Here is a 15419-nt window from a genome sequence, read left to right as displayed (position 1 = left end):
CACAGACTCAAATTAACCCTTTCTTTGCCTTGTGCACTGCTTATTTTCACATCCCTGACTACTGGATTTCAACCAGGAACCTTCAGTGTGAAGACAGTGCTGTTTATTTTTAATCTGGCACTGTGTGAACATTAATTAGGACTGATAATAAAGAACACAAACCTATTGGCACCCTTCTTGGTGGTATCATTGAAGAATGCTGGCATGGTGACAGCTCAGCTTCTGCTCTCTGTGTAAGAAGCATGCACTAGCCAGTGAACATGTTGAGAAAATAAGAAATATCTCAATGATTCCTAAATGTGTGTCCATCCCTGTGCACAGAAGTTGCTGTCTTGGCTGCTGTGTACCCATGAAATGGGAACATTTGTTATTTATGAGTAAAATAAGGGCTGTTCTATTTGTGTTGTGATGGTACAATGTTCTAAGTGTTTGGGCAGCCCAAACACTGCTGGTGGCATGGTAACTAGAGGAGCAAAACTTGGATGGCTTGGGATGTAGATAGCCCGTGCTGGTATATTTGTAACAGCAGGTTACTACCCAGAAAATACCCCTGTGGTTAAAAGTGCTCAAGGGAGTGGATGTGCAGGCATTTCTGGAGGTAACCTGAGTCCTGGCAAGAACTCCTGAGAATCACTAAGAGCCTTTCCATTTATTTCAGTGGCTACTTTATGGAGCGTGAGAGTTAATTTTGTGGGTAAATGACTTTTTCATGAGGAAAGCAGCATCACCAAATCAGAACCCAAGATGTCCCGTGGGATCCTCCCAGGTCATGGTGGCAGCTCTGGGGCTGTTCCCCAGACTGTAGTCTAGATTCTGTTCAGGAATACTGTCACATCTGGGATAGCCTGTGCTCTGTGATGGTCAGACCACTGCTCCAGCAGATCCAGAGAAGGAACAGAAGGATATAACAGCCAGGTCTGACTGTGGCTGTCCTGGCAAGTGGAGACAAAAGAGCTTTGCTGGTGGTGCATCTTCTCCCCTGAAATACGACAGGGTTTGTTAAAGAGGAGCCAACAGTTCAATTGCTTTACTATTCCCCTGAAAGTCAGGAAACCCCACAATATGGGAAGCTTCATCCTTTCCTGTGTCATTTAATGGTAAAATTCAATAATGAAACCCAAATCCTACATAATATAATTATATTAATAAATGCAGTCCATCCATTCCACATAATATCTCCTGGTGGTACCGGGGGTTTCTCCCCTCCTTTTGCCTTTGTTCTCTTTATTGAGTTGAGCATCCTCTTACACTGCATCAGGAGGAGTAAGTAACCTCAGTTATTTGTCTTTGTTACAAAAGAAACAATTACAGCCTTTACAGTCCCTGTATGGATCCTCCCCAGTGCACTTCCACTTTCCCTGTCTTTCCCTGTCTTTCCTGCCTTTGTGTCTCTCTTTTGACAAAGAATGACCGGAAGCACATGTAATGATCCAGGCTGGGGATTGCTGCTGCTGAGGTGCCTAATAGGATTATCAGATTTTCAGCATTAATCCTTATCCTATTCTTTAGGCAGACTAACCTTTTACTTAGATTTTTGCCTCCTGTTGCACAATTATTTGACTCTTCAGTGATTTATTTACAGCTGCTGTTTTGTCCTTTTTCAAGGTGATTGTAATTGGTGTAGACCTCCAGCACAGAGCAGTGTAAGAACTGTCAGGCTGTTGTGGTTATTTGTTTAGTGCTGCAAGTGAGCTTTTCCTAACTCACTGATGGATGTCACCACTTCCTTGCCTCTCTCTATACCCTGAGGGTGTGTGCTTGCTTTAGCCCAGACTGCAGAACATTTCTGTAGCTTTAAATGTAGCAGCTATTCTGCTCAAGCTCTGGGAGTTTGATGATCAGGATATCTGCTTCTGCACAGAAGGTAAAAGGGCCAAGGCTTTCTTGGGTACACAGCTCATTCAAAGAAGATTTGAAAGATGGAAATGGGTGGGGAGTGGGTTGATGATGGTTTCCAAAGGAAATGAGACTTAAGTTGTCTGTTTTTCCACTGCTGCAAAACTTTTAGATCTGCAAAGTGGTTGTGGCCAAAATAGATGGATCAGAGATTTCTCAAATATAAATTTCCTACATTATTCCTAAGAATTAGCTGCTGGATAGGAGACTGTTTTATAGCAGTGTCTGCCAGGAGGTAAAAGCTGCAGTGCTGACTCCATAGTAGGTCATTAATTTGGCTGGCCAGCATCAGGCAGACAGACAGTGCCTGTAACACAGAAGGACTCACAGAACATCTGAGTCCCAGCTCAGCTGGCAGCTGTGGGAGGGAATTGAGGGGCAGTCCTGTGATTTTGGGGATGTGGGAAGAAAGCTGAAGGTCCTGTGATCTGCTTCAGAGAACACCAGAAGCGTGGCAGAAGAAGAATGTAGAGATGAGGAGGACTGGGGAATGATATGGTTGGAATTGGTGTGGCTGCTGTCTCAGACTGGGGGCTGTCAGGATGACTGCCAGGGAACAGCTTGTTTTGGAGGCAGTGAAATGATGTGCTATGGGGGAGCAAGGAGCACAGGAGCTCCAGTGTGTGGGAGAATACAAGCAGGGAACAGCAGAGGGAGAGGGTGGTGGCACTGCAGTCATTAAAGGAGAGAAGGATCCGAGGTAGGATGTGATAAAAGAGCAAACCAACAGGGGTTAGGAACAACGTTTTTCAGGCATGGAAAGCAAAGATAAGTTACTTCAGCTTGTTAGGCTGGGAGTGGGGGTGACTGTTACAGAAGAGAGAGGTTTAAACACAGGTGCATCCAGGTGGGGTAGAGACCACACAAAGGAGGTGGAAAGGAGACTTGGACAAGGAAAGAATTTATGGCTTTCAAAGGACAAAGGAGGGACAAAGGGTCAGCATCAGGTTTGTAGCGTGCAGAAGGAGTGATTTGGCAACATTCTGAGCATGGAGATGAAGGAAGGCAGGAATCAACAATAACTTTAATTACACAGGAAGCTTGGATGAGGGGGAAGTGAGAATTATTGTCTTCAGCAGGGTAGAGGAACTGAGGGAAGAGATGCAGGATTGATGTGTGTGTTTGAATTAAATCAATTGCACTCAGCCCTGATCCAAAGCCAATTGAAGACAGTAACTTCAAGACACTTTTTGGAATATCCCTATATGCAAATATTTGTCTTAAAGGCCCTGAATATATTTTACAGAAATGCCCAAACATCTTTTGTCTTCCATTTGTAGCATGTACCCAGAGACTGTGACCCCAAGCCATTTAGTAAGCCAAGCAGTGGCAAGACTGACTTCCAACATTCCTTAAAACAATTTTCAGTCTGGTAAACCACAGCAGTAATAAATGTCCATATATGCACACAACACACTGCAAGGCAAATCAGTGAAACTCTGAATCTCCAGTTTAGGGAGATCATGTCACCTTATTAACCATCCCTTGCCCTGCACATGCAAAATTATTGCAATTTCCTTTCTTCATAGGATTTTTTCCCCAAGTATTTTTTGTCTGAAACTCATTATTTTCTGGTATTCCTATAAACCATTTGCTTCTTCAGGATCCAGTGACTTTCTGTTACTAGCACAAACTGAGGAAATGAATATCAATCATTCAGTGATTATTTGCAGGAAATAAAAGTGTGAGATAGCAGCCAGCCTAGGCCAAGAAGGAAGAACAGCATTGCACTGCATTTTGTAAGGAGAGCCAAAAATATTTTTCATGTGCTCAGCTGTTATTTTCTGAGTATTGTAGCTTTCTTCCTTTTGTGAACTCTTCCTTCTTTGGATTAGGTCCTGCTACCACTGAACTTGGAATATTTGGTATTATATCTCAGTGAGAACAGGATCAAGCCACTGTGTGTGTGTTCATCCTTGCCTTAACCCATGTTGCTGTTTGGTGGGATACTGCAAGACACAAAAACGCTTTTGGTTTCCCAGGATCTTTCTGAGTGTTTGTATCTGATCCTTGCAGGTAGCACAAGCCCCTCTGACTGAAACAGGTTTGGATCTGACTACTTCCAGCAAAGCTTTTTGAAACCAGTGTGAAGCCCCTGTAAAATGTTGAATCTCCTCACTCAGTAGCTGCTTCTCTGAAGTCTGCATTGTGCTTCACGTTCTGCTAAGCCATGCTACAGTGAGCATGATGAATAGCAGGCAAATTGCCTTTGGTCATTGCTTTGGAAATCAAGATGTGTGCTGGCTCACCCCATTCTTTCATAAATACCTTCCTGAGCTCCGGGAAGTACGATGGTGCACCATATCCCAGAGTGTTAATTTTTAATGTCTTATACACGTAATGGACTTGACTGTAATTACGAGTCCCTCGGCACACACTCACTGCTGGCAGGGTGGAAAAAGATGACTGTGGGTCCATGTGGCTCCACAATTAGGGATTGAAACATTGATCATTTTCATTCCCAGGAGCAGAGGAAACAGTTGTGTGAATGTAAAGCAAAAGCTTCAACGGAAAGATGGGTAGTTGCAAGCCAATAAACATTACCCTGCAATCTATTAAATTTAGACTTTGCAGCATCATCCTCCTGCTTTGAATAAAACTGACTAAAACCTGGGCAGGGCAAAGTGGTTTTGACAAGCCTATGCTTACGTCCAGAATAATCCAAGTGAATAAGCATGTAGGCAGTGATGCAGAGAGAACCTAGTATAAAAAATTCTCCATGTGTTTTTCTCAGTAGTGCTATTTTTAACTTACAGATCCTTGTTTCTTTCTTACATGAGATCTTGAAGCTGACAGCATCCCTTTCAGACTTGAAAATGAAAGAAAGCTGTCTGAAAGAACAGCAGAGCTGGGATTTTTAGGCTTGATCATGTTGGCATGTCTTGGTGGGCAGATTCCTCCTCCTTTCATGAGCCTAAATTGACTTTACTGAACAGTGCAAGGTTCTTCTCTGTACCAAGTTTAATGTAGGATAAGGCACCCAAACCCTTGCACCAGTAGAACCTGGATCCTGCTTTATCATCTGCCAGCTTTTCAGAGTACTGAATAGAGGTGGAAGAGATTTTAGACAAATAATTCTCTCTCTGAAAGCAATACTCCCATATTCCTGGTGTTGCAGTAGATTGTTGCAAGATCAGACTTCTAATTTCCTTTTGAATGTGTGGTGGTGGCCTTTTTTGTTTGGTTTGATTACTTTGTTTTGTGTGTAACTCATAAAGTACAGCTTTGGAAACCATTGCAAAAGGAAAAACTGCCTGAATCTCTGCTCTTCATTCAAGTCACTGGCAATAGCTGCTCTGAATTCAGTGATGCAAAATCACTCCTGTGCTGTACTTAGTGCACTCAAGCTTAAATCAAATCCTAACACTTTTTACCAGTGCAAAACCCACATTTAAAACACAGACGGGGAAAAAAAATCTTTCCCTGTGACAGGAAATCAATTTAATCCATTTATTGTTTGTTTGTTTTTTCCAGGCTTATATTTGGCACACTTTATCCTGCATATTATTCTTACAAAGCCGTGAAATCAAAGGACATCAAAGAATATGTGAGTAATGAGGTTTGTGGCTGTGCTGGGGGGGTGTTTGCTAAGATTGCTCCTCACCACATTGGAAAAGTGTTGTCTGTATTCTGGGAAAGCTCATAAAGCAGTGCAAGGGGCAGACTGGCCTGAAGGTGGAATGGTTGATTTCTGGGCACAAATGAGACTTGGGTTTGTGCTCCTGGCTCCAGTGCAGAGCTGATGTGCTCCTTGACAAATGCGTGCTGCTCCTCTGGTGGTGAGATATACAGCCGACTTAAAAGGCATTTGGCATCCAGAGCTTTGTGTGCTCTTCTTTGTTTCTGAAGAGCAGCATAAATCAAAGCCTTTTCAAAAAGCCTTGAAGCTTTAACTGCTTATTCAAAACAAGGATAAGAGGAGGCAACTAGAAGTACATATGACTGAATCCTCAGACAGAAACATCCTTCCTTGCAGAGTGACCTATTTACAGGCAGGTCTGGCAGCTGGGTGTGCTCTCTTTTTTCTTTTTGCTGAAAAATCTTCCCTGGGCTCTGGTTTCTAAAGGTATGTGGGGCCATCAGGGAAAGTGAAATGAGGGAGAATCAAGAGCTCTTGGATGCTATTGGGGTCCTGTAGGATTTGTAGTGCCCTTCACAACCTCAGCTCTTTTAATTTCATTGAACCCAACTCAGCCTCCAGATCTTGACTCTTCAATCCTCTCAAGACCCCAGGGATAATAAGCCCATTTTCTCATCTGGATAGCAGCATACATGTCTATCCCATTAAATCTTTAGTGCAAACTCAGTCTGGGACTCACTGTGGCTGCTAAGAGTTTTGTTTGTAATTTTCCTCCTTCAGAAAATGGTTTTGGGTGTTTTGAGAATCATAAGTGTTACAGAACACAGCAGATACTTAAGGTAAGATGCCTCTGCAGCCCTTGCACATCAGTGTTTCTCAGGGCCTCTTTGCCTGAAAATGCTGAAAATGTGCACAAGCATCTCCAAGCAGTGTCTGCCACTGATACTTAATGTTTCCATGGTCTCTTACTGGAAGGTATTTTGTTGAAGAGTCCAATTCCTGTTGGAAATTTAATTGTAAAAGAGGAACTCACATCAGACACTTGTGGTTGTGACGCAAATGTGAGAACAGCTGATCTAAGACCTGGTGTGCCCTTACAATTTATTTCAGTTTAATATAGCAGTTGTGACAATGTATTCATTGAGGCCTGATTTAAAAAAAATTATAAATGAAGTAATAATTTACACTGACACAGGACAAACCTTTACTTATTAATGAAAACTTACATCAGTCTAAAGTAATTTTGTTCTGCTTGGTAATAGTAATTTTGATGAATGTTTTAAGTAAAAGTAATTTTGATGAATGTTTTAGGCTGATCCAAGCCCATCCACACCAGGTCTTGGTTTGTATTTAAGAGTTTTGCTGGCAGTAATGTCTAGCTGAGAGAGCCATGTTGGCACTGAGGCTCTGAGGAGTCACAGTTACATAAGAAGTCTGGCAGAAGCTGCACTAGGAAGATGATGCTCTCAGGCATTTGGCAGTGCCATTATTGTTGTAACACTACATATAGATATAAATATGCACATAAATATAAATCCCAGGAGAGCAGTGATGTAGTGCACAGTGACAGGTGCTCAGGGAATAATTCCAGTACCTACAGGGAGATGGAGATTATCAGTACTGTCCCCACTGTATAGGGGAGAAGATGGAGATATAATTTCCAAGCTGGTGAGATCCAGATTTATTGACACCTCTATCTTCCATTCCCCACAGCAGCACCTGGTGTAGGTATCCCTCCTGTACTGTCTTCCCTCCAGCCTTTCCTTAGCCTATTGCAATTGTACCAGCCTTAGCTAACATGGTTCAATTCTCTAATTCGTGGATTTTCATGGATTTTCATGGGTTTTACTTACTTAAGCTTTTTAATATTCCAGCAAAGCTGCTTAGGGATCTCCATTTTCAAATACACCTAATTAAACTACAATTGTCAGTTAAATTAACAGCCTTTGTCTCACCATCTTTTTCCATCCTAAGAAGAACCAATACTACATACTTCAGAATAGTTGAACTGTGCTTTTAGACACCATTTAGTGCTCAGTGACAAAAATTTCCAAATTCCTGAATTACTTGAGTTGCTACAGTTTATCTGACCGAGTCGCTATCTTCAAAGACTCTCTTGCTGTCACCCCCAAGGAAACCATCATCCCTGACAGTGGAGTTTCTCCAGTTGAACAGAGACAGCACAGCACATGCTCTCACTCCCAGAGTGAAGTAAAACATTCCTCCCTAAGCCTAAGGCAAGGGATTTAAACTATTGCCCTTGCCCTTGTCACTGCACTGGGTATGGGTGGGAGCAGGCACAGCGACTCCAGGGCTGCCCACTGAGTCAGTAAGTTGTAGTGGGTTGATTGTGCTCCTGAGCCCTGAATTATGGGATGGGCAGTTACCTCTTTGCCTTTTGCTGTCTGTAGGTATTATGTAAGTAATTACATTTTGTCTTAACTGGAGTTTAGCCAACAACCTTATATTTACATTTGCTATTAGCATGAGCTAAGAGAGATTTTTAATGCCCTGTGATAGGGCTGTCATGCTCTACTGGCCAGTGGAGTTTCTGTAAGGACAGAGTCTCTTCTTTTCCTGAGACCAGTCCTAAAGGCTACGGTCACCTTCCCAAGGGCTGTGTAAATCTGAAACATGCTACGTGCTGAAGTGGGGCAAACTGGCACCTTCAAGTCCACAGTAATTGCTAAATACACAGTGGGGAGGGTGAGGGGGTACGGATTTCTTTTTCTGTGAGAGTTATTCTGTGTACTTGTGCCTGTAAGAGATAGTTTGAGACTGTTTTTGTTTACCAGGTCAAATGGATGATGTACTGGATCATATTCGCGCTCTTCACGACAGCAGAGACATTCACGGATATCTTTCTTTGCTGGTAAGCACCAGAGGGGAGAGGCTCTTTGGCATGAGATGAAAAGAAAATGGAAATGTTTACAAGGGGAAAAATGGCACACAAAGGTGCCACTGACTCCTGTACAGGGGTTCAGCAGTTTCAAGTGCATAGAGCGTTTTTGTCTGCAGGAGACATGCTTCCTTTCTCAGTGCTGTCACAGAAAAAAAGAAAGAAGTGGAAAGGCTCAGTGGTGTCTCATTAGTGGGAAATCATTACTGGAGTCTCAGGCCCTGCCTGTCAGAGAGGCACAGCTGACTGCCCAGTTGGATGCTGCAGAGGTCATCACATAAATAACAGTTGATTTAGCTACAGGCTGAGTTTTAGACTTGCCTGGCTGTATCCTACAGTAAATACACAGACTGTGGATCAGGTACAAACAGCCCTGCAAGACTTTGTAGGTTGCTGTGTGGGTGGTTGTTCCTGGGGTGTTTTGCCTGGCACATTCCTGGTTAGGCTGTGTTTCTGGTTTGATGGAGGACAGTGACATTCAACACTGATGTGGCCAGTGGAAGGGCTCCTGGTGACCTCTGTCAGGATGAGAGTACATAAATGCCCATTTATTAGTTTCAGTGTATTTTGGATGCTCAGGTTGGAAAGTGTTTGTTGCTTTATAGTAAGGCCTTTCTACCAATGAGATCAGTAGATTTTAGGATGAAAATGCAACTGTAGTGCATGGCCCTTACAGCCTGTTCCTGCACAGCACTGCATGCCTTGAGTGAGCGCCCCAGATGAAGGAAATCTGGACAACTTGGCAACATGTCAGATCTATTGAAAAGGAGATAAAAGCATCAATGCCCACCTAATTTGCATGCAGATCTACCTCTTCTGTCTTCATCTGGAGCTTTGTGGGTTTTTTTGGAGGATGAATTATGTGGGTCTGCCAAGAGGAATGGCAGAGGGCTCATCCAGCCTGTGAAATCAAGTGTGCTGTAGAGATGCTCAGTGAGGTGGGAGATCAACCTGGCACATCCATGCTCAGAGGAGCATTGTAGCATTGCCCATGGTGTCAGACCTGGGTGCTGGCTGGCCCAGCTGGCTCAGTGACACAGTGGCACAGCAGGAGCCTGTCTGGGTCCAGCTGGGCTGGTCCACAGCCATCACAGGTCTCTGCACTGCTCTTGCTTGCAAAGAGTAACAATTGTTCATCACACTGCTGGCAGCAATATGCCTGCCCAAATGAAGATGCTACTGGGTGGCCAGTCTTGAGCTCTGGGCTCTGCCCTCCAGAAAAAGGTCTGGAAAATTTAATCTCAGGATGTCCCTGGCTGCTTGTTACAGCTAAAGGATGTCCTGTTGTTAATGCCCTCCATGTTTTGCAGCCCTACCTGAAAGTCAGCATGGATCTGCACCTTTATGTTTCTTGGACAGCAAAGGTTCTTGTATTTCAGTTTCAGCTGTGCAAGTGTTAGCTTAAAAGCTGAGAGGCAGGGAGATGGAAAGTGCATAAATACATACCAATGAAATATTGGTTTGCTGGTTTGGTCTTTGCTTACAATGACTGGGGATACTGTGAAGGCAGCACCTGTGGTTTTTGCATTTAGAAAGCTCCTCTTAGCACGTGTCAGAGTCTCTTGCAGACCATTTAATAAAGGTCCTGATAACCAAATAAAGATTCACCCACATGATTGAGATGTGCTCAAAACTGAATCAATACACTTTAATCCTTAGATTTTTTTGGTAAGCAAAAGCTTCCTTGAGCTAGGCTGGCAAATCTCTACCTGTGCTGAACACCTCTAATTAAGTGGTTAAATTGGGAGCAGACACTAACCCTCTTTTTCTTCTAGGTTTCCATTCTACTATGAACTCAAAATCGCTTTTGTAGCTTGGCTGCTGTCTCCATACACAAAAGGCTCCAGCCTCCTGTACAGGAAATTTGTTCACCCAACCCTGTCTTCAAAAGAAAAGGTAATCACAGGTGCCTGGATCCTCTCTGAGTGGAACAGAAGTATGGTGTGTTTATTCCAGTCCCTGTATCATTCATTTTTGTGGAAGGATCGGGAGTTATGCATTCTCTTCCTCTATCATTTGATCCCCTCTTTTTGGTTGGTGTTTTTGTTCTTTGTGGTTGTTGTGTTTTTAAATACTGGCATCTGTTCAGTGCGCTCACACTTATTAACTCATTTTGGTGCAGTTGAGAAGGTGGGAGGGAGTAGGATAAAAATACCTCCTGAGCTGCTTTGCGTGTACTGGCTGATTATAGCTGCAGTGCTCTGTTGTGGCTGGATATAACAAACAGAGAAACTTGGTCTGGCAGCCAGGACTCCTCAACTTTGTTCTGTCTAAAACATTGTACAGCAATGAGACAAACAGCCCAGGGAGTCTAAAATGGGCTTAGCAAGCACATGCATGTCTGTGTAGTGTGGTGAAAAAAGGCACGTAGCCGGTGGAGGTCCTAGATTAAAAAATGTCTTGCTCAAATTAAAGATGCTAATTTTGGGAGGGGGACATTACAACTTGGATTATTTGCCTGCCTGGGAGATTCCTGTGGTTGTGAATGGGACATGTCAGGCAGATCCATTTGGTTCATGAGAATAAATGGACCAAGAACAGCTATTGCCACAAACCAACATGAAAACTGCTGAGCGAGTAACTGTTTCCTGCACTGGCAACTTGGAAATGAAAGCTCTCCCTTTAGCCACAGGCAGTGAAGAAACAGTTGGATCTCAGTCCTGTCCAAGAGGGACAGTGGGAATCAGTCCCTTGTCTCTGCTTCCCTTTGCTTGTGCTTCTCCCAAGAAGGGCTCATGCATTTTGAGTTGCCACCTCTTACCTATGGGGAATAGGGAGAGCAGCCAGCAGCTCGTCACAGCCTCCAGGCCCTACTAACCCAGCACATGCACCAGCTGAGAACTAGGTCTTTGCTATCATTATCATCCAGACCCCAGTGTCCTGAGGGAGACAATGAGGGCAGGAACCTCCCTAACTCTTTCACTGTACGTTGAGCAGCATCAAAGTCCAGAAGCTCTGGGAAACCAATTCCATGGGCATCTGAAGCTGGGCACTGCTGTGATGTGCAGAAATATGCCAGATATTTCTGAGACCACCTGTCCTGGACACAGGGCAGTGCAGCTTCAGCTGCCCAGTGTCATCATATGAGTATTTTTAACTATGAGGCAATCCTATTTGTCTTTGGAGTGCATGGTTTGCAAATGCCTATCAGTCCATGTTGCTCAGGCAGATTTCTCTTGCTTCCAGGACCCCAACTTTGGGTCCCAATCATCCATTTGTAGAATAAAGAGTTCCCCAATCCTGCAATGGGAATTACTGCCCCCCAGCAAACTTTTCCTCTTTGCAAATGTTGGCTGTGAACTTCTTTCCAGCCACAGCAGAGGACATGGAGGACATCTACCTCCATAAAGTATGACCTGACTCTGCCAAGAGTTTGGGGCTGGGAGAACAAGCCTGAACTTGTCCTTCTTGTGCTTTTTTAATTGTTTGTTTTGTGTTCTGCTCTGACAGGAGATTGATGACTGCCTCATCCAGGCGAAAGACCGGAGCTACGATGCCCTTGTGCACTTTGGGAAGCGGGGGCTGAACGTTGCAGCCACAGCAGCTGTCATGGCAGCTTCAAAGGTAAAGGGGACTCATTGACATCTTCTCTGCATCCACTGCCAGCAGCAGCCACAGTGTGAAGGGGGAGAGATGGTGGGGGTAAAGGTTCTCTTGTTATTTTGTATCGTGACCTATAATTTTGTGTAGTAACAAGAAAGAAGATGAAGTTCATGAAGGCTAAAAGTTCTTCTGTAAGGCATACACATAACAACATATCATAACTGTTGCATAAGTCTCTGCTGGGATGTTATATAAGAGTGAATGGGAAGTGCTATTAGTTGCTTCTGCAGGATGAGTAGATATTGGATGAGGGGTCTCCTCTGAAGGGATGTCTCCTATATTCTCTTCCTGGCTTAGAGCCAAACCCAGAAAATAGCTGTTATCTGTTGTTCCTTTTCTTGCATAAAAGCTGCAAGGACTTGATAACTGCATTTCGAGGTCCTGCCCTCTGGCCATGGGCTTAGAGTTGATGTGCACAATGTGTTTTGGGGCTGAGACTTGGCTACCATGCCTGTTGCAAAAGGATAGTTAGAAACATATGGACAAGGAGGGTACTGGTAGTAGGAACAACATGAGAATGGGAGTTGAAGGAAGTTATTTTCATCTGCCAAATGCTTTTCCTATTACTTAAGGCACATCACTTTAGTATGTCTTGGCCTTACTTCCTGCAAAAATGCATAATGTATCCTTGGGAGTCCAAATACCACAAAGCTTATAAAGCCTGTTGAAAGCAAGGTATTACAGAAGGGGAGAGCCCAAAGGGTGTGCCATGCTCATGGGATCACAAGGATATGCTAAACCCAAAAATTGTCTCCTTTTTCCCTGCCTAGCATTGTGCAGACTATATTGTCCAGCCTGTCTTCTCCTGAGCTGTTGTTCTTCAGTAGGGAAACTCTTCTAACCCAGGGACTGGAAGATAAACCAAATTTGGCCTGAAACCTGGGATAAACATGAAGCTAGGGCAGTGCTGTGTATCATATGCCCGATGAAATAACATTTTTGTGATGCCTCCAGGACACTTAACACTTTTGCTGCTGCCATGTAAGCCTGAAGAAGTCACACTGGGGACATAAATAGGCTCTAGGAATGCCAGTTTTGCAGCACTGCCTTTGCTCTGAGCCCCTTCCTACAAGGTGCTGCAGACTGTCTGTGCTAGAGCTGTTTTTAGGACACAGTGAGAAACTATGTGTGAATCCCAAAGGAATTCTGGCTCCTGTCTAGGTAGCTCCTGAATATGAGAAGCCCAACAGTAACCCAAACCCACAGTGCCAACCTGTTCCTCCATCAGGACTGCAACAGTGTCTGCATCAGCTGTTCAACTGGAATGAACAGCCAGCACCACAGTTTTCCTTCCCACTATTCCACTTTTCTGCTGTTTTTCTTAAGACTCTCTCTGCCTTAAAATGTGGCTCCAGTGGCAATGGGAAAGAGAGGGAAGAGTCTCCATGGTACAAGGATGGTGTTGTTTTTCATAGTTGATGAAGCTCCCCATTCAGTGGTGGAAGAAAACAACTCTGTGACTCGTGTGGTATTATTGTATTGCACATCTGCCAACACAACTTGAGAGAAAACTGTTAAGACATTGTAACCTGTAAATGGGCCAGAAGAGTCTTTCTTGCACACTACTTTGGGGAGGGGAAAAGGACTTGTTAATAAGATTAAGAGGTTATAGAATAGATTAATTGATTTTTGCAAGAAAGCGAGGACTATTCAAGTATTTCCTTCAGCCTTAACATTTAAATTACTCTGAATGTATGAGGAAAAAATAGGATCCCTGGCTTCCTTCACTACTTTGGCTTGTGGCCTTCAGCAAGTTGCTTGTTTCTGTGTGCCTAAGGGTGCACATCCAACAGAGAGTGAGCCAATCTGACAGCTCTCCTCCTCCAAAATGGGGTAGTGCTCCAGCTCCCAGGGTGCACCAGCATTTTGGACCTCCTCAGGTTATCTCTAATCTATCAGAAAGTTAATCCTGAAAGAAAAAGAAAGGGGTATGTTCTTTTGAACCCATAAACTTATCCTGAGTGGCTGAGCCAGCATAAGGAAAGGGATTGAACTGCACTGTGAGGAGCATGGTCAGAGAAAAGCAAAGCAAGATCATCCCTTCCTGGTCTTGGGAAGCAGACAGATTAGCTGTGCTGTCCATGGAAGTACACCCCAATCTGTTCCCAGTGTAATATCCAGGGATGATTAAAGCAGCTTCTGTCCCTTGCCCTTCTGAGATGGAATGTGCTGCTGTTCTGGCAGGAAGAGCAGCCTGGTGTGAATTACAGCCTGGTGAGCTGCAGGGCAGGGCTGCTGAGCTGGGGTTCCTCAGGTACCCGGGATGTGACTGGGTGGTGTGGATGTGTCTCCATGTAGCTGTCCCTGCTGCTGAGGAGGGAGCTGTTTCCCAGAGAGGAGTGGTACAACAGGCAGGGGTGGGAGCTGTTTCTGGTTTTCAGCTGCTGTCAACTGCATGTCAACGCCCTTCCTTGCTCACTTGAGGAGGTATAACTGAGCCAGATCATCCTGCGTGAGAGAAGTTTAAATTGCTAATTATCTGGAAAACACTTTGAGCAGACAGATGCCAGACCAGACTGCAGTGTTGTCCTTAGGGGGAAGTTTCCAGGGAAGGAGGAAAGAGAATACTATTTCTAAGGCTTCTCATGGCTCTTCCAATGCCAAGATTTAAGGGTATCCAGCTAGTCTGTGATAAGTGTTGAGTGTAGCAGGAAAGTGAGTTCATTTGGTTTCAGCCTTTAAAGGATTGTGTTGCAACTGGAACCTACAGAGGTGATGATTTATTCAGTAGCACTGAGCTCCTGCAGCTTCCATGGAAAACATGGCTTTTACCAGCAAGTGAATGTGAGGATTATTTACTGCTTCACTTGGATTACTGGGGGAGGAAAAGATGCTTTTCTATGCAGAAATGGACCTTCAGGCTTTGCAAATCATCTTCACGTAGTGGCAATGCACAGTGAGCTGCTGGGCTGGAAAGGGACTCTGTACAGATCTGTTTTCAGTAAATTAGCTGAAATCTAAAGGCTCCTATACCTGGAGAACCTGTCTCATGCTGTGCCTAGCCCTGTCCTCTCCTTTCTGTCTGAGCTGTGATCCATCATGGTCTTTTGTCTTTCATGATAAGATCTTTGGGTGAGGTCCATCTTTTAATTCTTTTCATCCATCATTTTTTTTTATCCATTATTTTTGTCCATTGTATTTTTTAATCCATCCTGTTTACCCATCATCTTTTTATTTGTGCAGCACAATGCATCTGCCTCTCTGATTACCACTGGTGTGTGACAGGCTGCTGCTTATATATTTACTGCAGGCTAAGCTGCTGCAAGCTGTGCATAGCCACACCTTCCTTACCTCTGATCCCCTGTCCCTTTCCTTTTTTTTTTTTTATCTTAAATACCCTGTGGTTTCAGTTAGCCAACTGCAGGCTTGTCCTTCCCCCTCCTCCTGCTCCTGCCCCTGTTCTGTTTTGTTTTGAAGCCACAGTTGTGCTAATGCTGGCAC

At 44.1% G+C, this 15419-nt stretch overlaps 1 protein-coding gene across 10 annotated transcripts in view; it reads left to right on the top strand.

The window, feature by feature from the left end:
- REEP1 (receptor accessory protein 1) overlaps positions 1-15419 on the top strand; it is a 66441-nt gene that overhangs the window by 21295 nt on the left and 29727 nt on the right. For all 10 annotated transcript variants that reach the window (XR_005952501.1, XR_005952500.1, XM_041402522.1 and 7 more), the window contains exons 2-5: positions 5371-5443; positions 8272-8348; positions 10151-10271; positions 11826-11939. Coding sequence is in view for 8 of the 10 variants with exons in the window: in XM_041402522.1 (XP_041258456.1) it covers positions 5371-5443; positions 8272-8348; positions 10151-10271; positions 11826-11939 (385 nt within the window). In the remaining 2 variants the exon portion in view is untranslated. The remainder of the gene's footprint in view (positions 1-5370; positions 5444-8271; positions 8349-10150; positions 10272-11825; positions 11940-15419) is intronic.

The sequence above is a fragment of the Onychostruthus taczanowskii genome, unplaced genomic scaffold, assembly GCF_017590055.1.
Source record: "Onychostruthus taczanowskii isolate IOZ18803 unplaced genomic scaffold, ASM1759005v1 scaffold2, whole genome shotgun sequence".
Taxonomy (NCBI): Eukaryota; Metazoa; Chordata; class Aves; order Passeriformes; family Passeridae; genus Onychostruthus; species Onychostruthus taczanowskii.
Note: the sequence above shows the minus strand (reverse complement) of the source record. Positions and strands in the feature narration are given on the sequence as shown.